An 18595-nucleotide genomic window follows, 5' to 3' on the forward strand; every position below is an offset into this window, starting at 1 on the left:
TCGCAGTCGATGCTGACAAGGACCGGGCCACCGCTTAGTAAAGACACTTGCACTCTCCTAGACTCTTCCTACCTGTACGGATACTCTGGACTCTGGAGGTACGGCTAGGGAACCCAAACGCCCGGGTGTGCCCTTCGCCCAGGTCTAAATCTTGCTTCCTTCGGTGTTCCGTACCGCTGGAATGGCAGAGCCCATCTATGTACACATCACCAGACGGAAGGGCGGAGAGAGGAAGCCGGAATAGGCTGTTGGGATGTTGTTAGCCGCAGTCGGTCCAAGATCCCAAGACGACTACTCCGTACAGCTGCTCCTATCGCCCGGCCTGGCCTTCTGCCGCTCTCTTAACCCGTCCAATCGCACCAAACGTCCCTTCCGTGGGTAGTTTGTCAGTTCTTAGTATCAATCGAATACACCTGGGCAGTTGTCGCTTTCGCAGAGCGGCAGGTTGGCAAGTGTTCGTCTCCGTAACTAGCTGCCACTTGCATCTTAGCTACCACTTTCGGGTGCTTTACTTCAACGCCACCATCCAACCCAAAATCGACAGGACGACGCATCATCGCCATTATCGACACATTCGCTTCGAGCGACGCCTGTCTTGCCCTTTTCTCTCTTGCATCTGATTTGTCTACGACCCCGTGTGTTTTGTCTCATCCCTTCCCCCTCCCCCTCTCCCACCGTCCCATCAGCCCGCTCTCCCGACTCCCGAACAGGTGGTGAGGGACAAGAAGAACAGGCCCAACTCTGCAAAATTGGTAGACGATCTGAGCGAGCGGCACTGCTTTCCGCAGAGAATGGCCACCAGATTCACAGCACCCACCAGCCCCGTTTGACACAAAAAACCGGCCCTAACTCTTCCCGCGTTTCGTCCATACTCTCCGGTCTCGTGGGACACCTGTCTCTGGCTCTCATTATCCCCGGGACCTTTTCAACCACTGGCTCGACCACTGAAGGAGGGGGGCTATAGTACCCTTCGGCTTCTATCGAACAGCATCCCGGTCGACTATCCCGACTCTCCTTAGGGCCCTGGGGTAGACTCCTTCTCCAGGCCCTGGGAAAGTTTGTCTTCGGCCGGCGAACCAAAATGTGCCAAACCACGCCCGCCGGTCTTACTACACCAGACCAGGCACCGGGCCGCCGTGGCACCGCGGCTCCTTGGTTTGCGTCGCCCACGCGCTGTCCATGTCTTTGATGGCCGAATCGCCGCCAGGTGTCACGCAATCTGCCATCATGCTGCATGCGATCCGCCGCTGCAAATCAGGTGGTACCTGGCGGGGGTGGCCACTGAGAAGCCGCCGAACACCTGCCATAAACACAAGAAAACACACGATGGCATCGGCCATCTTCTTTCAGCTGACACAACCTGCTCCCGTATGACCGCGGTCACCAACTTTCGAGACATTTTCCTGATGAGGTATGCGCAATCATAGGTAGTCGGGTCGCCGTGCCTGACTTGCTTCGGGCTCTGCTGGTGCTGAGTGGGCTTTTGCGTGTCAAACAGACCCATCAACTATGCCAGCTGGAGGCCTTTCGTTGGCTTTTATTCCGTGTTCCACCACTCTACCAGACTCCTCTCCAGCGGCATCCACGTTTCGCAGAGCCCAACTGGAGTTATCCGGCTCTTATTCGCCAAACGACATCTATAATGTTAGGCTCCGTGTCGCTGCGACCAAAGCCCGCGTCTGGAGGGCTATTTGGACAAGCACAGGCCACGATGGTAGGTATAGCAGCAGTGTTAGCACACCGCATCTCCAGACTCCAAGGCCGCTTCCCCGACAATGCCCAGCCCAGGGCCCCAGAAGATGTCGAAAACCTTCTTTCGAAAGTTCCAAGCGAACTCCAAAAAAGGGCCACCAGGGCCCTCCTTTCCTTCTCCTGCAGGCCCCGTGTGGGGGAATATAGCTGTGCCTGCAAGGGCAGACGGCCGCAGCCTAGCTGTTATCTCGTGCTCGTCTTGCTGCAGAGGGGCCCGCATACGGGCGATACTTTCCGCGCCAGATAACGGAGAAGGGGATTTCGTAAGGGTGCCGTGCAGGCGCGCAAAACAAAATGCTCCGGCAAAGCTCCATGCTGCGAATGATTACCACGGCCACGGAGAAGACGCCGGAGTAATATGCAGCTGTTCTGCCCTTCTCCTTTCTTTTGGACCCTCCGTAGGCCGCATCTTCCGAGGCCCCGCAAACTTCGACACCCAGAGTATCCAGTGGTCCACGTCCCAGAGTCAGACATTTCGGGATCCTGTCATATCTCCCCCTACAGAGCGTTGGCACACGTAGACAATGTCCAGCGGAGGTTATCCGTTGCAGTCTGTAAACTTGGCTCTCCAATTCCCGGACACACTCATGGAGTCGAATTCGGCAGCGGAACGAACACCATCGCAAGGTTAAGCCCGTCGGCGGGAGCGTCCTCCCACCTTCGCACTGGGCAGACGGCGATCCCCATCTTTTAGTATCAGGTTTCTGGAAATCCCGGGCACGCAAAGTGTGAGCCTGTTCGTTATCGGAATCCGCGTCCCTCGGAATCTCTGCAACTTTTGCTTCCCACTGTCAGATCGGTTCGTGGGGCGGCGGCGTTCGGAGGGGCCGCTTGACGGCTCGCGCGACAAGATACACACCCCCAGGCACCTTCCGGGAGAGAAGAGTGGGGGGGCGTAGATATAGCAGAAAACGTGTCGTCGGCTGAGTGTGTGCAAGCGGGGCGGGGCAATCGGCCAGCCTTTCCCTTCCCCTTCCCTTCTGTCCTTCCCCAGCTCTTTGGGGTCGCGTATATTTCTGCCTGAAGACTTAGGCGCCACTTTTCTGTTGGAGTGCGGCCCTGTCACTTCGGGTGAGAGCTTCATTCGCGCATCCAGGACCGTGGTACCTTTCGAACCACCTCCGCCACAGCTCTCTGCCCTCCTCGTACAGCACATCCAATTCAACCAGAGCTCTCACAATGGCGTCCAAGCGGGATATGCGTCGGCCGGACCTGAGTATGTTTTGCACCACTCCTATCCTGTCGCGAATGTCTGCTAACCTTTTTCTCCCGCGCAGTCGTCCCCTATCAGGAGCCCAAGGCCAAGGGCGACTCCACCGAGCTCTCCTCGACGCTGTCTTCTACCCTGCCAATGGCTGCGATGCTTACGCGCAACAAGTTTATCGGATGGTATGGCGCATTTTCTGTTCACCCTCAGCGAGACGAATAGCATTGCTGGCACTGTACCGAGCTGTGGCGGCCAAGCAACCATAGCACAGGGGTCTACATGAGCTTTAGTCGAAGATCAGACTTACTGACAGGCTATGAAATAGGGCTTCCGTCGTCTTCAGCATTCAGACTTGGCTTGGTGAGAGCGAGGAGACGAAGAAGAGCTCCGCGACGCCGGGATACTTCTCCGTGGGCATGTCAGGTATGTATCTACCCGACCCCTTGGTCGCATTTTCACGAGCCTGTTCACTGACGATACATGACAGTTATGGCTCTTGCCGTCAGCTACCTGCCCCTCTTCCTCCCTCCTCCCGCCCAACGAGGCGCCGCGACTGGCACCGGTCCCGCTGCCCCCGTTCCTCCTGCGTAGATACGATTGCCCATATAACGAGGGACGGGGTCGACGGTGGTGTAGAGTGGGGGTGTATCTGGCATCATAAGCCGTTCCCAGTATGAGACGAGGTACAGGCAGTGTCTACCTAAGGGGAGGCATATTGACGAGTCGATGATAGCGTCAGGGGGGATCAAGCGTGGTGGAAAATTGTAGTATAATACCTCTTTTGGAGACAAAACGTAAAAGCGGGCGCGAGAGGAACGTCACGCAGTTGATACTCTAAAATCTTAATAGCATCAAGTTCAACTATGACTTTTCGCAAACATCATGCAGGAAACCGTTCTGGGAGTTTAGAACCTAAGATTGAACGTTGTCGCGTTGTGCAATTATCGATGCAAGGGGGTACTTTCTGATGTCGTCATATGCAGCTGGCCAATAACCGGCTTTCATTCCGACTGCCACTCCTGCGACGTTCAACATGTCGATTCGTCTACGCAGTACAACAACTTCTCTCATATTAACATCCTGTTAATACTTCGCTCCAATTTATAATTCGGCATTCATCTCCTAGTTGCCGCTTTTGAATCATCTCCAAGCGTGGGGCCTCATCAGAGCAGGGAGAAGCGCAATGGCTTCTCCGATAACCGAGGCCTCGGTCCTCGCTGCCTTTGATGAAAAGGTTCGGGACGGGATTGTGATGTACGCGGAGGACATGGAGAAGATTTATCACGAGGATGGAGGTTTCAAGGTCAGTTCTTTTCTCTTTTCTCTTCTTCACCGGATTTCATCCTTGTAGTTGTGGTACGAATAACGGGCGTATCCGTACGTTCCCGTCTTGCTTTTTACTTGACGAGAAAACTGAGACAGATGGTGATAAGGGGCAGAGAAAGGGATAGTAAAGGGCTTTAAACCCAAGGGAATCGTAGGGAATCACTGAAGCTGACAATTCTGTCTAGTTTGAGTTCCGCTTAACGGCTGCGTTGAAAAGCAAGCCCGCCGCGGTAGAAGACAACGCGGAGCTAGACGAAGCCGATGACAATGGCCCTCCGTCTCAGACAAACGCAAGCGCAACCTCGCACGCCAACACTCAGACCCAAGACGACGGCAAACACAGGAACAACAAGATCACCCTCGACGAGGAAGGAAACCTTCCCGGAGGTGACATCAGCATCGCGGGCTTCGAGCTCACGACCGTCGGCGGCGGCGGGGATGAAGAGGCTACGCATGTGCTGGCGTTCAACAAGTTCTGCGCGTACAGGCCGCATCTTCTCCTCTTGACTGCCGATGGGAGGAGGAGGCAGTTTGAGGGGCTGGGTGAGCGGGATCTCCGGGCTGCGGTGAAGGTTCTGGGGGGGTTGAATGGGGTGTGGGGAGGTGATGCTGATGCTGGTGCTGATGGTGAGGAAGAGAAGAGACGAGAGTACTTGGTCATCTTCAACTGTGGTAAGGAGGGCGGGTGCAGTCGGTTGCACAAGCATATGCAGGTTATCCCTGCGCCGGGAGCGATTCCCATGTGGCCTGACCTCGTCGACGCCGGGTCCGGGACAGGGGCGGAAGCGGTCGGTGACGGGAAGCAAGAGCCGCCGTTCCGGTACTTCATCCACCGCTTTAGCGGCACATCGCCACCCTCGACAAAGGACCTCACGGCGAAATACAGAGACATGCTCCGCCAGGCGACGGAGCTGATTCCCGGCCGGGAGAAGGTTGTCGAGGAGGACGGGGACGGGAGGGCCGTGGCGGTGCCGCATAATGTTATTCTCGGACGGCGGTGGATTGTTGTGGTTCCGAGGGTGAAGGCGGGTGTTGACGGGGCGGATGTGAATGCTGTTGGTATGCTTGGTGTCGTGTGGGCTTCGAGGCCGGAGACGGTGGGGAAGTGGAGGGAGCTGGGGGCGAGGAGGGTGCTTGGGGAGGTTGGCGTTGGGAGGTAAGTGTTGGGTTGCTTTGGGAGTTTAGCAGAGGTTTGATAGGCTTGAAAGATGGGCTTTAGAGACTGTGGATTGTGATGGAGTGATGTGGTGTAGACGGATTGGTAAAGATGTAGATGTGGAACAGAATGAAGCAGGCGATGAAAGCCAGCAGCATATAGACGATTAGAGGCTTCATTTCATCAAGATCCCCCATTCATCTCGTGTTAATGCTAACTAACCCCTTTTCTGCAGACCTTGGTTCTTGCTGGGTTGTGAAGGACATCATGTGGGCCTATACCGATCCAAAGCCATCACTATCAGCTTTTGTCTACATCACAGTCTATGTTAAGTACCAAACTTGCTATTGAATGAGGCCAAACAATAAAGTTTTGAGTTCGCGGGGAATTCCACTTCGGCAACTTCCAAGTGGCTAGTAAAGCCATTCAGGCCTTCCATCTAGCGGGAACCCTTAACCACAAAGGGCGAACTTTTTCGACGCCGCCCTGGCTCCTAAGCACCTTGCACCGGATTGCTTCCATATTCCCTCCTCAATAAGCTGATTCAGATATCGCCTTCATTACCTTTCCATGCAAGTCTCAAGCAGCAGCGCTTTCATTGCCGCTCAGGTCTCCTTCTCCCAAACCCTCCCAGGAAGTAGCCACCTCAATAATCATTCGCAGTAGACCCATACAAATGCTCACCCGTCTCAAGAACTTCAACTTCATCGCCAACATGGACATACAGCCCCTTCCCTTGCCTCCTAGCCTCGTCCAGATCATCGTCCTCGGGCACGCAATGCATCCCGAGGTATCCCAGCGCCTTGGGATTCCCCGTTTCCGGAGTACGGTGCTCAATCAGCGTCGTGCTAGGCTGCGGCTTCCCCTTCTTCTTCTCAGCGGACGCAGGGTTCTCCGTGTCAAAGGTTGCCGTAGCGAGGTTGACGTTTGGCATTGTACAGCGGGATGTTCTACAGACGACGGAGAGCTTTGGTGAGACGTCCGCCCGCGGCTTTCTGTTATCTGAGAGGTTTCCCTTGGGGATGATGCGGTATCGCTTCCACGTCTCTTCCACGTACGCCGGCGCCCCCGTGACCCATAGATTCGCGCGGAAGCGGAGGGCGTCAAGCGGTCTGTTCTCCGGCGGTAGCAGCGCTGATACGGCGTGGACGGAGGATAAGCTGTTGAGGTTGACGGGCTGCTGGTCCGTGTATCCGTGGACGGCGGGCGAGCCGATGTAGCTCACGGGCGCGAGGTTGAGGGTCGTCCGCGTCAAGGTCTCGGGCGTGCAGCGCGTGAGCGTCAGGCCGCGGTTCGGCGGGATGGCGAGGAATTTCTTCAGTTTCGGGAGGAGGGTCGTGGCGACGGAGGGGATGCGGGACATGTCTAGCCCGGAGGCGTCGCGGGCGTGGATGCCAAAGGTTTTGAGGCCGATGTTGTATTCGTCTACGAGGGTTGAAGGGGGGTTCAGGGGCACGATGAAGGAGATTTGGGGTGTTGCGGAGGGGTTGAAGGGGTTTGAGAGGAAGGTCTCGATGCGTTGGGTCCAGGTTGGGGGGTCTGGGTCTGAGAAGGTTACGAGGACGCAGCCGCCGGCTTGGACTAGGGGGTCTCGCTGGTCGCTGTTCTTCCGAGGGAGGTAGATTTCTGTCTGGATGTGGCACATATTTGGCTTCGTGCGCTGGCTGATGAGTTTCCAGGAGACGGCGCCCGTTTCCGGGTCCGGCGTCTCGGCTGCGAGGGCGAAGCATCGGTCGTATGCGAAGCCTGTCTTTGTGAGGAGGGCTCTGTCTACTTCGACGAAGCCGCAGGATTTGATCGGGTGGATGTAGATTGACTTGATGCGGATCGGCCCCTGGTTGCTCGATGGTGTGTCTTCCGGTAATGCATATTTGGAGTCGAATTGGTCTGCCATGTGGCTCTTATTGGCCGGGACACCTATGGACTCCAGGTTTCGGAGCTTCCTGCGCGTGGATGCGGCATCGCCATTGTGGAGGATGAAGGCTAGGGTGAGGGTGACGGGGAGGAGGAGGGCGATGAGAGCGTAGACGATGGTCGAGGCCCGGAGGTGTTGGAGAGAGCCCACGATCTGGAGGAGCATCGTCTCGAGTTTCCTTCCCTGGTGTGACCCTGGCGGGAGATTCGTGTGGGTTGACGGCTTGTCTTCTAAAGGTAAGATCTAGCGTTCATTCCGAGTCTCGGAGTCATTTGGAGGTGGGAGATGTGACGTTTAAACTGCCTTTCGGGCCGCCCCACTTGTGGGGTCCCCTGTTTTCCCGCGATTGCGACACCGGTCGTTGAGCCGGAGCCGATGCCGACGCCGGTCCCATATAGGCGTAAGTCACCTTTTTGAGAAAACGTGGAAGAGGAAGACGACAGGTCATTGGCTGGTGCCCATATTCTTTTGTCAAGGAAACAAAGAAGTGGCCGGGTTGAAGACGCTGTTCTTGAAATTTTAAATTTTTTCTCTTTCCCGTAGAGGTCTAGCCCGCTTTCTTCTCGGATGTCAGTTGCAGGGCGCGCTTTGCGTGGAGTGCATATGTAGAAATATGTAGGATGACCCATGCATTTTCCCCTATGGAGTCTAAACGTCTTTAGTTGCGTTGGTTTTCGAAAGTCAAGACCTCGATTACAATTGCCTTTAGGGGAATGGAAGAGATTATTGCCATTGTTGCTTGAGTCACTAATCACTCGGCTGCGAAGACTATTTATCTCGTTGGAGCTCCCCCAGTCTCTAGATGATGTTTGCTCATTTCTCTCCAAACCATCTGTTTACTCAAGCGACTTGCCAAGTTGAAGATGTCTCAACCACTGAGATCCTCTCAGCAGAAACAGGCCGCGCCTGAGGGAATCCACGACATGACTCGGAACCACACTACCGACAGGGCTGAAAACCGAGACTCGAAGCCGGAACCGCAGTACAACCCGAGCATCGACGAGACCATCCCGAACCCAGAAGATGAATACCCCGAAGGAGGCCTGCGAGCTTGGTCTGTCGTGCTAGGCTCCTGGTTCGCATCCTTCTCGGCCTTGGGCATCTCAAACAGCGTGGCGACCATCCACGCCTACATCAGCTCCCACCAGCTACAAGGTTACAGCGAAGGCACCATCGGCTGGATTTTCTCCATGTACATGTTCCTCTGCTTCTTCTGTGGGATCTACATTGGCCCCGTCTTTGACAAGTATGGCCCGAAGTGGTTGATCCTGTCCGGCACCGTCTGTGTCGTGGCGGCTCAGATGTTGTTGAGCATCTCTACGCGTTCGTATAATTACTCTTCCTTATGACCTTTGGAACCTTATAAATTTAGTTAGCTGACAATAATCTTTGATCAGAGTTCTGGCACTTCATGCTCGTCTTCGGAGTTCTCAACGGCATCGGCGCCTCCCTCTTGTTCACGCCGTCCTTCGCAGCCGTCGGTCACTGGTTCTACCACCGCAGAGGACTCGCCACCGGCATTGCTTCCACTGGAGGTTGTTTCGGAGGCATCGTATACCCTATGATGCTCCGTGCCCTCTTCGAACGAGCTGGCTGGGCGTGGGCGATTCGGACCGTCGGGTTCATCGTACTCGTTTTCTGCGGGGCTGCAACCCTACTCATCGACAGACGACTGCCGCCAAACCCTGACGCCTCGGTTCATCCAAACATCCGTATACTCCGAGATCCGGCATTTGCGTTGACTACGCTCGGCATCTTCCTCCTTGAGTGGTCGCTCTTCATTCCTCTCACGTACATATCGAGCTATGCCATTCATAAGGGCTTCGATATCGACTTTGCGTATCAAATCCCTACGATTCTGAATGCTGGAAGTGTAGCTGGACGTATCTTGGCAGGATGGTTCGGTGACTTTGCCGGGCCTTTCAACTCCAATATCCTGGCTCTTGTGCTGAGCATCGTCGCTTGCTTGGCCGTGTGGCTGCCGGCGGGCTCCTCTATGGCGGGCATCGTCGTCTTCGTGGTCCTGTTTGGCTTCGCTAGCGGGAATAACATCAGCATCAGCCCGGTTTGTATCGGCAAACTCTGCAAGACGGAGAGTTATGGGCGGTACTATGCGACGGCTTATACGGCGGCCTCCTTTGCTTGCCTTTTCGATGTGCCGGTAGCTGGAGAGATCATTTTTGCGCAAAACGGGGAATATTGGGGGTTGATTTTGTTCACTGGTCTTATCTATGTCCTTTCTCTTGTTGCTTTGATGGGGGCTAAGGTGGCTCGTGTTGGATGGAGTCCATTCGCAGTCCTGTAAATAACTAAAGCCACTAGACGGTCCCATATTCGGTGGGTTGTTAGCCACGGTTTGTGCCACCCCAGTCTCCTTTCTTTGTCTCAATACATCAGGGCACAAACCCAGATTCAAACATCGAAAAAGACTCACAATTCCTCTCAGAGGCGAGTAAAAAGAGTTGCATTACAGACATAGTCATTGAAAGAGTAAGTACAGTCTATTGCCGTTGTCCGACTTTGAATATCTATAGAAGAAAGTCAAGCCAGTGAGGTATTGCAAGTACCTTGATTGAGGAGCGTATCCATAACCATGCAGTTTCGTAGGCTTGGTTATGGGGGAATGAAAGAGATCAATAGACCCAAAGCTCCATGTAAGGTGATGTGTGGTACGGCCCCCACATCATATACCGGTATCCCACAGCATGAAGCATTAGCCGTGCCGCCTTTTCAACCTCACGAGCATGTTGCAGTCTACTTAGATGTAGATTGCACAGCTGATAGGGCCGCGAATATCCATCAGATCCGCGATTGTAACATTGGGCAATAGTCCCGCAGTCCAAAGGTTGTGAGCCATGGTGGTCACGTTGCCGCCGTTCTCCCCGTTGTAGTCCAGGAGGTCAGCACCGGGGTAATCGAGGTTGGACATCGTGAGGAAGGCATCCGAAGCAACCACAGGCCCTCCAATCTCGTTGAGACGAGCGGTGAGGTTGACGGATTGCCACTCCCACCACAATCGGTCGAGGTTGGTGTGGTGAAGGAAGAACAAAGGGTCACCAGGACTGGAGACAACATCCAGCATCTAGTTGTCGCAAGAGTCAGTCAAGATACGCCAGTGTATTCGAAGATGAGGTTTTGACTCACAGTACCGCCGACACCCATATGACCGGCAAGATGAGGTGCCGTGCCCCAACAGTTCCACGAGTCGACGTAGGTATCGATGGCCATGCATTCATTGACGTAGGTGCTGTTGGCCTGGTAGAAGCTGTCCTGGTCGAGATCGCGGGTCAAGCAGAAGTTCGCATCACTGCTGGTCTGGTTCAAGTGCATCGTCAGGTTTACAAACGGCCCATCGGCAACGCAGCCATTGTCGCCATTCTTGAAGCTTCCGAATCCGGTCTCCGCATCGAAGACGGTGGACTGGTTCAAGAAACCGGCTTCGGCGTCCTCCAGCTCGTTCCAGTAGGGCTGGCCTCCCTCGTAGCCGCACTCAGTCTGGAGGTAGACTTCATGGACACGCACTGCGATGTTGATCGTTATTGCTTGTCCTCAGCCGTGAGAACGAAATGAGACTTACTGTATAGTCTGTGCCAGGGCAGGAATGGGCCGTCATTGTGGATGACGTTGGCCTGGTAGATGTGGGCGTACATCATGTCATCCCAAAGGTTCTGCGAGCCGGTGACGCCCAACTTGGGGGCCTTGTTCATCAAGCAGAGCTCAGCGTCAATGTAAGCCTTCTTCTCGGTGGTTGTCATCGCAGTCCTAGGATCTTGTTAGAGAAGCAAGGGATCCGAAGCCAATAAAACATACCAGGACTTTCTCTGGTGCAACGAGGTGCACTCAGGGAATTCCTTGACAGCTGCTCTCGTGGCGCTCGAGTTCGATGAAGGCAGTGAGTTTGCCACGGCCATGGTGGCTGCACAGCCATAAACCAGAAACTTCAAAGAAGTGGAGGACATTTTGGCTTCTCTGGCAAGACAAGTGATGCAATTCAAGAGTGAAGAGGTAATGAGCGGAAGGAGTATATTTGCGGGAGGAAAATCAGCATTTTATATCCCAAAGTCTATCGTAGTCAAGACTGGCAGTCCAATGATCTACCTTGCCTCGTCCCCCCCTTTTCTCATCTTTCGGTATTTTCTGCCATGAATTGCATTCTCAATTTTCATTTTCCTGACTCAAGAGCCGACTAAGACTTTAGAAGAGGCCTTTCCGACCGATATCACCGAGTGTAATCTCGAACTTACTGGAGTTGTGTGAAGGAGTTGCTTCCTAGAGGTCACAGAGGATCTCAGATCCGTCCCGTTGCACGCCACATGACGAAAAACCGAGCTAGAGGTACTCACCAAAGGGTCGGCACTTTTCTATCCAATGCAAATGCATGAAGAAGGGCCTCGGTAAGTGCAATGATGGAGAAAGGAACGTTGACCAAATCGAGCTTGTAGTTCCGGTATGCATACCGATCTTTACCGTTGTTTTGGCCCACTAATTGTGGCAACCGAGGGATTTGGCTTGTTAAATCAAGCTTTTTCTGCTAACTCTTGAGTAAATGCGGCCCGCGATGGGGCTCCTTATCAATCTCCGTGTGTTGTTCCATCGGATCCGAGCGGCTCTCCGTCGATACTCAGAATGCAGCCATTCTGAAGATTCCCGTCTTCCAGCTTGACAGCGCTGAAGCTTTATGAGGCTGATGTTTGAGCCATTTCTCCAAGCATTGATTCACACCGTACATGGTTTTTAACTATGTATAGAAAGAGTAAGGAATGAACGCTTCAACCAAAGGTCCGAGGATCTACGTTGATCTAGGAACTGCACCTAAACGTTCTTCAGATCGCGGCAAAATCACATTGCCAAGAGAGAACTAAGTTTAGCCTAGTGGATTGTAACGGACGCTCCGCTGTCGAAACTTGGATTTATCCTCTCTTCAACGATGCCAGGTCTAAGGGAGGTCTCCGGAACTAGATGAATCGCCACATACAACGCCCCACTCGACAGCACTCCACTCCGCGCAATTCACGATAACGGCGGGAACGACAAATATACTGACTTAGTGAGCGAGCAGACAATACCTGGCATGGTATTCCCTTCGTGGGTACTACATTGGTACCCAACCCCTGGTCTATGAAGAGTAGATGCTTGAAGAGCGAACGAAGGAATGACAGCTTGCCACATACCCACAGGTTCGATTCACCATAAGAGTTTCCTTAAAAGGGCAAGATCCGAAGCGTCCAGTCTCGAGCTGAAGAATGCGTCTAGTAAAAGGAAGCTACTGTAAGTGCTTAGTCTTCGCAAGAAATCAGGTGTTGAATAAAGCTCGGTTCTATGAGACTGGTGTCCCAATAGCAGAGTGTTTTGATGATGAGCTCCTAGTTTCGGGATACTTGACTGCATGAGGAGTTTCTCTCACGTAGAAAGCTGAAAAACGTGATTTTTCTTTGCTTTTGCAACTTAATCTGCCAAAAGTAAGGTGCCTTTTTGATTGGTTGAAAGATGTTGGTCACGCGTGATCAGGCTGTGCCTCAATGAATCGACAGGGGCCCTCGTCAGTCTATGCCCCTTTCATGCGGCTGAGACATCTCATCATTTACATTTTTCCCATTTTCACGTTTATTTTCACTTCGTCTTGAATCCCAAGTGACCCGAGTTTCATGAGATTTCAGGCTACTAAAGCCTCAAGTCATCATCGTTGTACCAATGAAGCGTCTTTTTCAGACAGACTGGCGCAAGGACCGCGACAAACCCGACAAGCGGCCTAGGAATGACGCGCAGGAGGAGGCGCCCAATGTTCCGACCGATGTGTTTCCTCCAGCCCCGTCGACAAGCCTACATGGATCGAACACCATGGCTTCACGTGGGGCATACGAACTGACTACAAGCTCGTCTAGTCCAATAGGCATGAGCGTGTTGCACGATCCCTCCGAGGGAAACGCCGCTGTGGAGTTAGCATTTCTCGGTGTGGAATGAACCATCGCGTATGCTAATAGATGTCTCGATAGTATCGTCTTCATCCATGGCTTGAAAGGTCATCGCGAAAAGACTTGGACATCAGACAAGGCATCTGAGCCTTGGCCCAAAGCTTTGCTCCCGTCCGAAATACCGAACGCTCGAGTTTTGGCGTACGGCTACGACGCAGATGTGGCCAAGGCTACCGAGATGGTCTCAGTCAGTCACATTCGAGACCATGCGGCGACTTTTTTGAAGAGACTTACGAACTTTCGAGATCGAACTGACAGCGTGGGTCGTTCTGTTTGCCGTTATCAAGAGCGGTTTTCTAACGTTCTTAGTCTGCGCGTCCCATCATATTTGTCTGTCACAGCCTGGGTGGACTGGTCTGTCAAGCTGTACGTGTCACCCAAGCGTTCGCCATCATGGAGGCTAAGAGAAAGCCGAAATCTAGTACTGTCATGCTAAACTCATCCTCCGACAGGCTCTTGTCCGCTCTCACACAAGAGAACACCTTAAAGAGGTCCTTGAAGCGACCCGAGGTATACTCTTCCTCGGTACACCGCACCACGGCTCAGCCCTTGCGGTGTGGGCAGAACGACTTGGAAAATCCGTCGGAGTGCTAAAGCAGACAAACACCGAAATCCTCGGCGTTCTCAGACCTGAGTCGGAGGTTCTCGCGGAGATTCAGGACAATTTTCACAACATGACACAATACCAGACAAAAGCGGGAGTCGGCACTATTCAGATTACGTGCTTCTACGAGGAGCTGCCTCTTCCCGGAATTGGGCTGGTTAGTTGACCTGGCCAACTGCAATGATGCTAATGACTAATCTTCCTCAACGATATCAGGTCGTTCCTCAACACTCAGCCATCTTCCCAGGTAAAGATGCCATTGGAATACATGGGACGCATCATACCATGGTGAAGTTCAGCAGTCCTGAAGATTCTGGATTTATCGATATTTGCGATGAGCTTCGTACTTGGATCAAGAAGTTTGAACGGAAAGTCTCTGTACTACCACGTCAAAGCACGCCACCTCTAGCAGTTGAGGAGCAAAATGAGAAGAGGTCTACAAACCCGCCAAAGAAGACGGCATCCAAATGTACGTAGCTAGAGGGACTTCAAAGATGAGTTCAATATTGATGAATGCGAACAGTTCTTGTCCCATATGCGAAAAACAAGAGTTTCGTCGAACGATCCGACATCTTTACACGTCTTAAGAGCGAATTTTGTCATGGTCCTGAGGACGACATTGAAGATGCTAGATCTCGAGTTTGTCTTTATGGCCTCGGAGGGATTGGGTAAGTCGTAGGAAGCCACTCAAAAGGTTCAATTCGCTAAGACTGCGTAGAAAGACTCAAATCGCCATTGCGTATACCTACTGGCTACGCAAGGCCCATCCTGAAATTTCTGTTTTCTGGGTACACGCCAGTGATTCAGATCGGTTCCGTCAAGCCTATTCTGAGATTGCGGAAGAATGCAACATTGCCGGTCGTAGTGACATTAACGTCGACGTGCTAACGCTCGTAAAATCTTGGTTTGAGCGGCAAAAGACTGGCCCCTGGTTTCTGGTTCTCGACAATGCCGACAATACCGAGCTGTTCTTTAATGATCATACTCAACCCAACAACACCAGTTCATCTGACGTCGAATCGAACAAGGGTAACAGCAACATGGCCCGCTTCATTCCCCAATACGGCAATGGCTCGATCCTCGTTACAACACGGAACAAAGAAGCCGGATCGAGACTTGTTCCAGGCCAACCATTAGTGGAGATTGGACCTATGAGCGATGGAGAGTCGCTTCAAATGATTCGCGAGATAGCTGGAGACTCTTCGCTGTCAATGGATGCCGCTACCGTCCTTTCAAACCGCCTTGAAAACCTACCACTCGCTATTGCCCAAGCTGCAGCTTTTATGCATGAAAATTGCATGAGCCTACATCAATATCTTGTTATTCTGAGTAAGGGCGATGGTGTCGAAGTTCAGCTACTGGGTGGGAATTTTGAAGCCGTTGGTCGAGACGCAGACGTTCCACACGCTGTAATGGCGACATGGGTGGTGTCGTTCGAGCATATCAAGAAAAGGAACCCACTTGCGGCCGATATCTTGTCGATGATGGCTTTCTTTGATCGTCAAGCGATTCAAAGGCAGTTCATGACTATCTACATGTACTTGGAAGTAAGTCGCGAAAAGAAACAATTCGATAATGAAAGCGACGACAATGAAAGCGACGACAATGAAAGCGACGACAATGAAAGCGACGACAATGAAAGCGACGACAATGAAAGCGACGACAATGGATCGTCACCAGGACAATGCGAAGCCAGACATTACAAAGCGTATTTCGATTTCAACGCGAAATTCCTAACCTCAAAAGACTTTGAAGACGACTCCAGGGAAGACATTTGCGACTCGATTAAGTACCACGTCAATGAATACTTCGGAGATCCAGACCAAAGTCTAGAAACTTTGGAGCGAGATGGGGCTTGTTCGATTCTTCTCGAGCAAGCTCTAGGTATTCTCAAGGCTTTTTCGTTCATCAAGGAGAACAAAGATGGAACCTTATGCATCCATCGTCTCGTTCAGTTGGCAACCGCAGATTGGCTCAAGCGGAAGGGCACCGCAAGGTGGTTCTTCGAAAGGGCGCTAGCAACGCTGAACGACTTCTTCTTGGCTTCTAGAGAGACTTTCTCTTTCTCTTACAAGACCATTTCTCATTATCAAGCTTTATTAGCGGCAAATGCAAGAAATCCCTCCTTGGGCAACGCCTCGATCTTCATGATTAGGCACAGCATGGCAACATTCTACTGCTTTGTTGACCAGCATAGGCTCGCACTCGACTACGTTGAGAAAGCCTTGGAAACAAAAGAATATGATCAGCAGGAAGAGTACTATTTTGAAGCAAAACGGCTCAAGGCAACGATTCTTCAACATCTCAACCGCAACCAAGAAGCGAAGCAAATCCTCATTGAGCTAGTTACCATCCTACCTCAGAATAGTGAAACCAAGCTTTTGACGATAGAAAACCTTGTTAGCTTGTTTCTTAAGTTAGGAGACTACGGAGAAGCAAGAGACTTGCTGGTTGGTGACCATGCTCTGCCCCTCAGGCAAAAAGCATGCCTGATAGTTTACTTAGGCACGGCATTTCACAAGCTGGGCGACATAGAAGCTGAAGAAAAGACAGACTTTTGGGCATTTGAGCTTGTGGACGAGGCGTTAGCATCCGGTAAAGCCGCCAATCTTATGTCTGTCTTCGAAGTGGCTTTCACGTTTGCCTCACAGGGGAAATATAAAGAGGCAGAGAGAATCTGTCGTCAGCTACTACTATCCAATATGTTGGATAAACTCGAGGCATCTAGTATCCAGCTTAATGTATTGGGCATGCTGGCGACTGCCTTATATCAACAAGGTCACCACCTAGAAGCTATAGATACCCAGCGCCAAGTTGTGCGCCTGTGCAGCAATTCTGGAGAATCTCAACCCAGGTCGAACGAGGAAGCCAACGCACTTCTGAATTTGGCCATTATACAGCTTGAATCAGAGTTGTTCGAAGACGCAGAAGAGAGTATCGCCCACGCGCTTCAGTTGTTTCAAGGCATACATGGCGACACTGGAAAATTTGTACTTAGCTGCGTATATCATCTGGGCTTCATCAAGTACAAACTTGGTAAGTGGGAGGAATCAAAGAATATCCTAGAGAACGGTTACCAGCGAAGCGTCGATGAGATGGGCTCGCTCGACCCGCTTTCACATCGTTTCAAAAGAGTTATGGAGTGTCTCGCGAAACACGCATTGGATTCAGAAATGGTGGAATGAAAGAAAAAAAATAAAGAGTAAAAGCCACAACGTTGGATCTACAAGAGAAGGGATGTATGAGTATGAAGTCATGAAAGCTCAGAATAGGCTGTTTGAGTAGTAGGCGGGTTCATGAGTCTAGCCATCGAAAGGGCTGAAGAATGAACACCTGTGTGTAAGTTCATAGTAACACTTATATGGCAAGATGAGAGTTAGGACTACCAACCTCCGCCCTTTGCTGAAGAGGTACGAAAAGACTAGACTGTCTCAAACTATCGCCCAGACAGCTGTTAGATAATACAAGTTCGCATTTCGCATTCTGAAATTGTGTCACAAAACTGATACGAGCTGACCCAACCCCATTGATTGACGAGTCGCGTCAATATCGTCCCCGATTACTTTTCGACAGCCTTTAATACATATGTTCTTTATGTAGATATAATGAGAATGGGAAAAGATCGACATGTTACTCGTTATTGCCTTAATTGAATGCGTGTATCTGTGTGCGGGTTATATTCGGCACCCTATGGGATGAATGCTTCAGATAATACGTTTGATACGAACAACGCTTACCATACCAAATGTCTCGGGGCCCATTCTCCTGAATCAAGGTAGTCAAAGGGTATTAGTTCACTCACTCACATGTCTTCAGAAGTAACACAGACCAAGGCTGATGACGTCGCTTCAACTCAACGGAGAGCACGGCCGAGGAATGAAGTATGACGAATTCTCATACTCGGGACCGCAAGGCGCGTACGTAGCCAATGACTCGATTACATTCCTCACACAAGCCACCAAGCATCATTGACAACGGTTCTACCGTGTCCTTGTGATGGAAATTCACCCGTTAGACCCATGCAGTCGTTCCACCCGCCGCCAACCCGCTCTAGCGAGACATTGTGTAACAAGGAGTCGGGACCCTTCTCCATCACCACCGCACCAAGACAGAGGGGTCTCGGGCAAGACGGCACAGAAAACTCGACAGGTCAGCGAAAGGGATGGGCAACTGGGCAGATATTCAACGTGTTAGACTGTGTACGTGTGCCTGTATCGTCTTGATGAAAACCCTTCATCCGGAAGACGTCCGGAAGGGAGGTCGTTCTGTTTCCATGAGCTCACGGACGATCCGGTAGTATTCAGGCCCCCTCAATTGGGGACACGTTTGTACACAGCATGAAGATAAAAGCGCGGAAGATACATCAGTTTCCTCCCGGCGCGTATCAAAAGATCAGCGTAGAACAGGCGGACCCACGGAACGGAGCGGCAGAGCCGCATCGCAGGAGACACACGGGCGACGGAGCGCAAGGGAGAGTCAGCCAGGCATTCTCGTCTATCCATTCACCCATTCAGAGAGGGAGACTAGAGAATCGTCCAGTGTCTGGCTCGTGCGTTGGCGCAAGTCCTGCAGGAAAGGGGAGAGATAGTGAGGGGCCATGGTTGAAGGGGGAAGCACGACGGTTTGTGACTTGCATATGCCGCTTCAGCTGAACTCGACGACG

At 52.1% G+C, this 18595-nt stretch overlaps 6 protein-coding genes across 6 annotated transcripts; 4 read left to right on the top strand and 2 right to left on the bottom strand.

The window, feature by feature from the left end:
- Positions 1-2805: 2805 nt before the first annotated feature.
- Positions 2806-3550, top strand: CTAM01_06320 (uncharacterized protein; the record flags this gene model as incomplete). Its single annotated transcript, XM_060522347.1, has 4 exons — positions 2806-2968; positions 3030-3141; positions 3285-3382; positions 3447-3550. Coding segments are annotated over 4 exons (477 nt in total), but the record flags the coding sequence as incomplete, so codon positions are not given.
- Positions 3551-4142: 592 nt separating this feature from the next.
- CTAM01_06321 (ATP adenylyltransferase) lies at positions 4143-5445 on the top strand (the record flags this gene model as incomplete). The annotated part of the gene is made up of 2 exons (XM_060522348.1): positions 4143-4262; positions 4471-5445. The coding sequence occupies 2 exons, from the start codon at positions 4143-4145 to the stop codon at positions 5443-5445; spliced, it is 1095 nt and encodes a 364-aa protein (XP_060383076.1).
- A 642-nt stretch (positions 5446-6087) lies between these two features.
- Positions 6088-7521, bottom strand: CTAM01_06322 (uncharacterized protein; the record flags this gene model as incomplete). Its single annotated transcript, XM_060522349.1, has 1 exon — positions 6088-7521. One exon carries the CDS (start codon positions 7519-7521, stop codon positions 6088-6090), a length of 1434 nt encoding a protein of 477 aa, XP_060383077.1.
- Positions 7522-8219: 698 nt separating this feature from the next.
- CTAM01_06323 (riboflavin transporter MCH5) lies at positions 8220-9661 on the top strand (the record flags this gene model as incomplete). Its single annotated transcript, XM_060522350.1, has 2 exons — positions 8220-8679; positions 8754-9661. The coding sequence occupies 2 exons, from the start codon at positions 8220-8222 to the stop codon at positions 9659-9661; spliced, it is 1368 nt and encodes a 455-aa protein (XP_060383078.1).
- A 453-nt stretch (positions 9662-10114) lies between these two features.
- Positions 10115-11315, bottom strand: CTAM01_06324 (uncharacterized protein; the record flags this gene model as incomplete). The annotated part of the gene is made up of 4 exons (XM_060522351.1): positions 10115-10438; positions 10501-10877; positions 10934-11118; positions 11167-11315. The coding sequence occupies 4 exons, from the start codon at positions 11313-11315 to the stop codon at positions 10115-10117; spliced, it is 1035 nt and encodes a 344-aa protein (XP_060383079.1).
- A 1732-nt stretch (positions 11316-13047) lies between these two features.
- CTAM01_06325 (uncharacterized protein) lies at positions 13048-17117 on the top strand (the record flags this gene model as incomplete). The annotated part of the gene is made up of 7 exons (XM_060522352.1): positions 13048-13292; positions 13350-13587; positions 13638-13694; positions 13781-14089; positions 14149-14401; positions 14456-14600; positions 14651-17117. The coding sequence occupies 7 exons, from the start codon at positions 13048-13050 to the stop codon at positions 17115-17117; spliced, it is 3714 nt and encodes a 1237-aa protein (XP_060383080.1).
- Between the last annotated feature and the right edge of the window lie 1478 nt (positions 17118-18595).

The sequence above is a fragment of the Colletotrichum tamarilloi genome (genome assembly GCF_030869305.1).
Source record: "Colletotrichum tamarilloi strain Tom-12 chromosome Unknown Scaffold_17.1, whole genome shotgun sequence".
In the NCBI taxonomy this organism is placed as follows: Eukaryota; Fungi; Ascomycota; class Sordariomycetes; order Glomerellales; family Glomerellaceae; genus Colletotrichum; species Colletotrichum tamarilloi.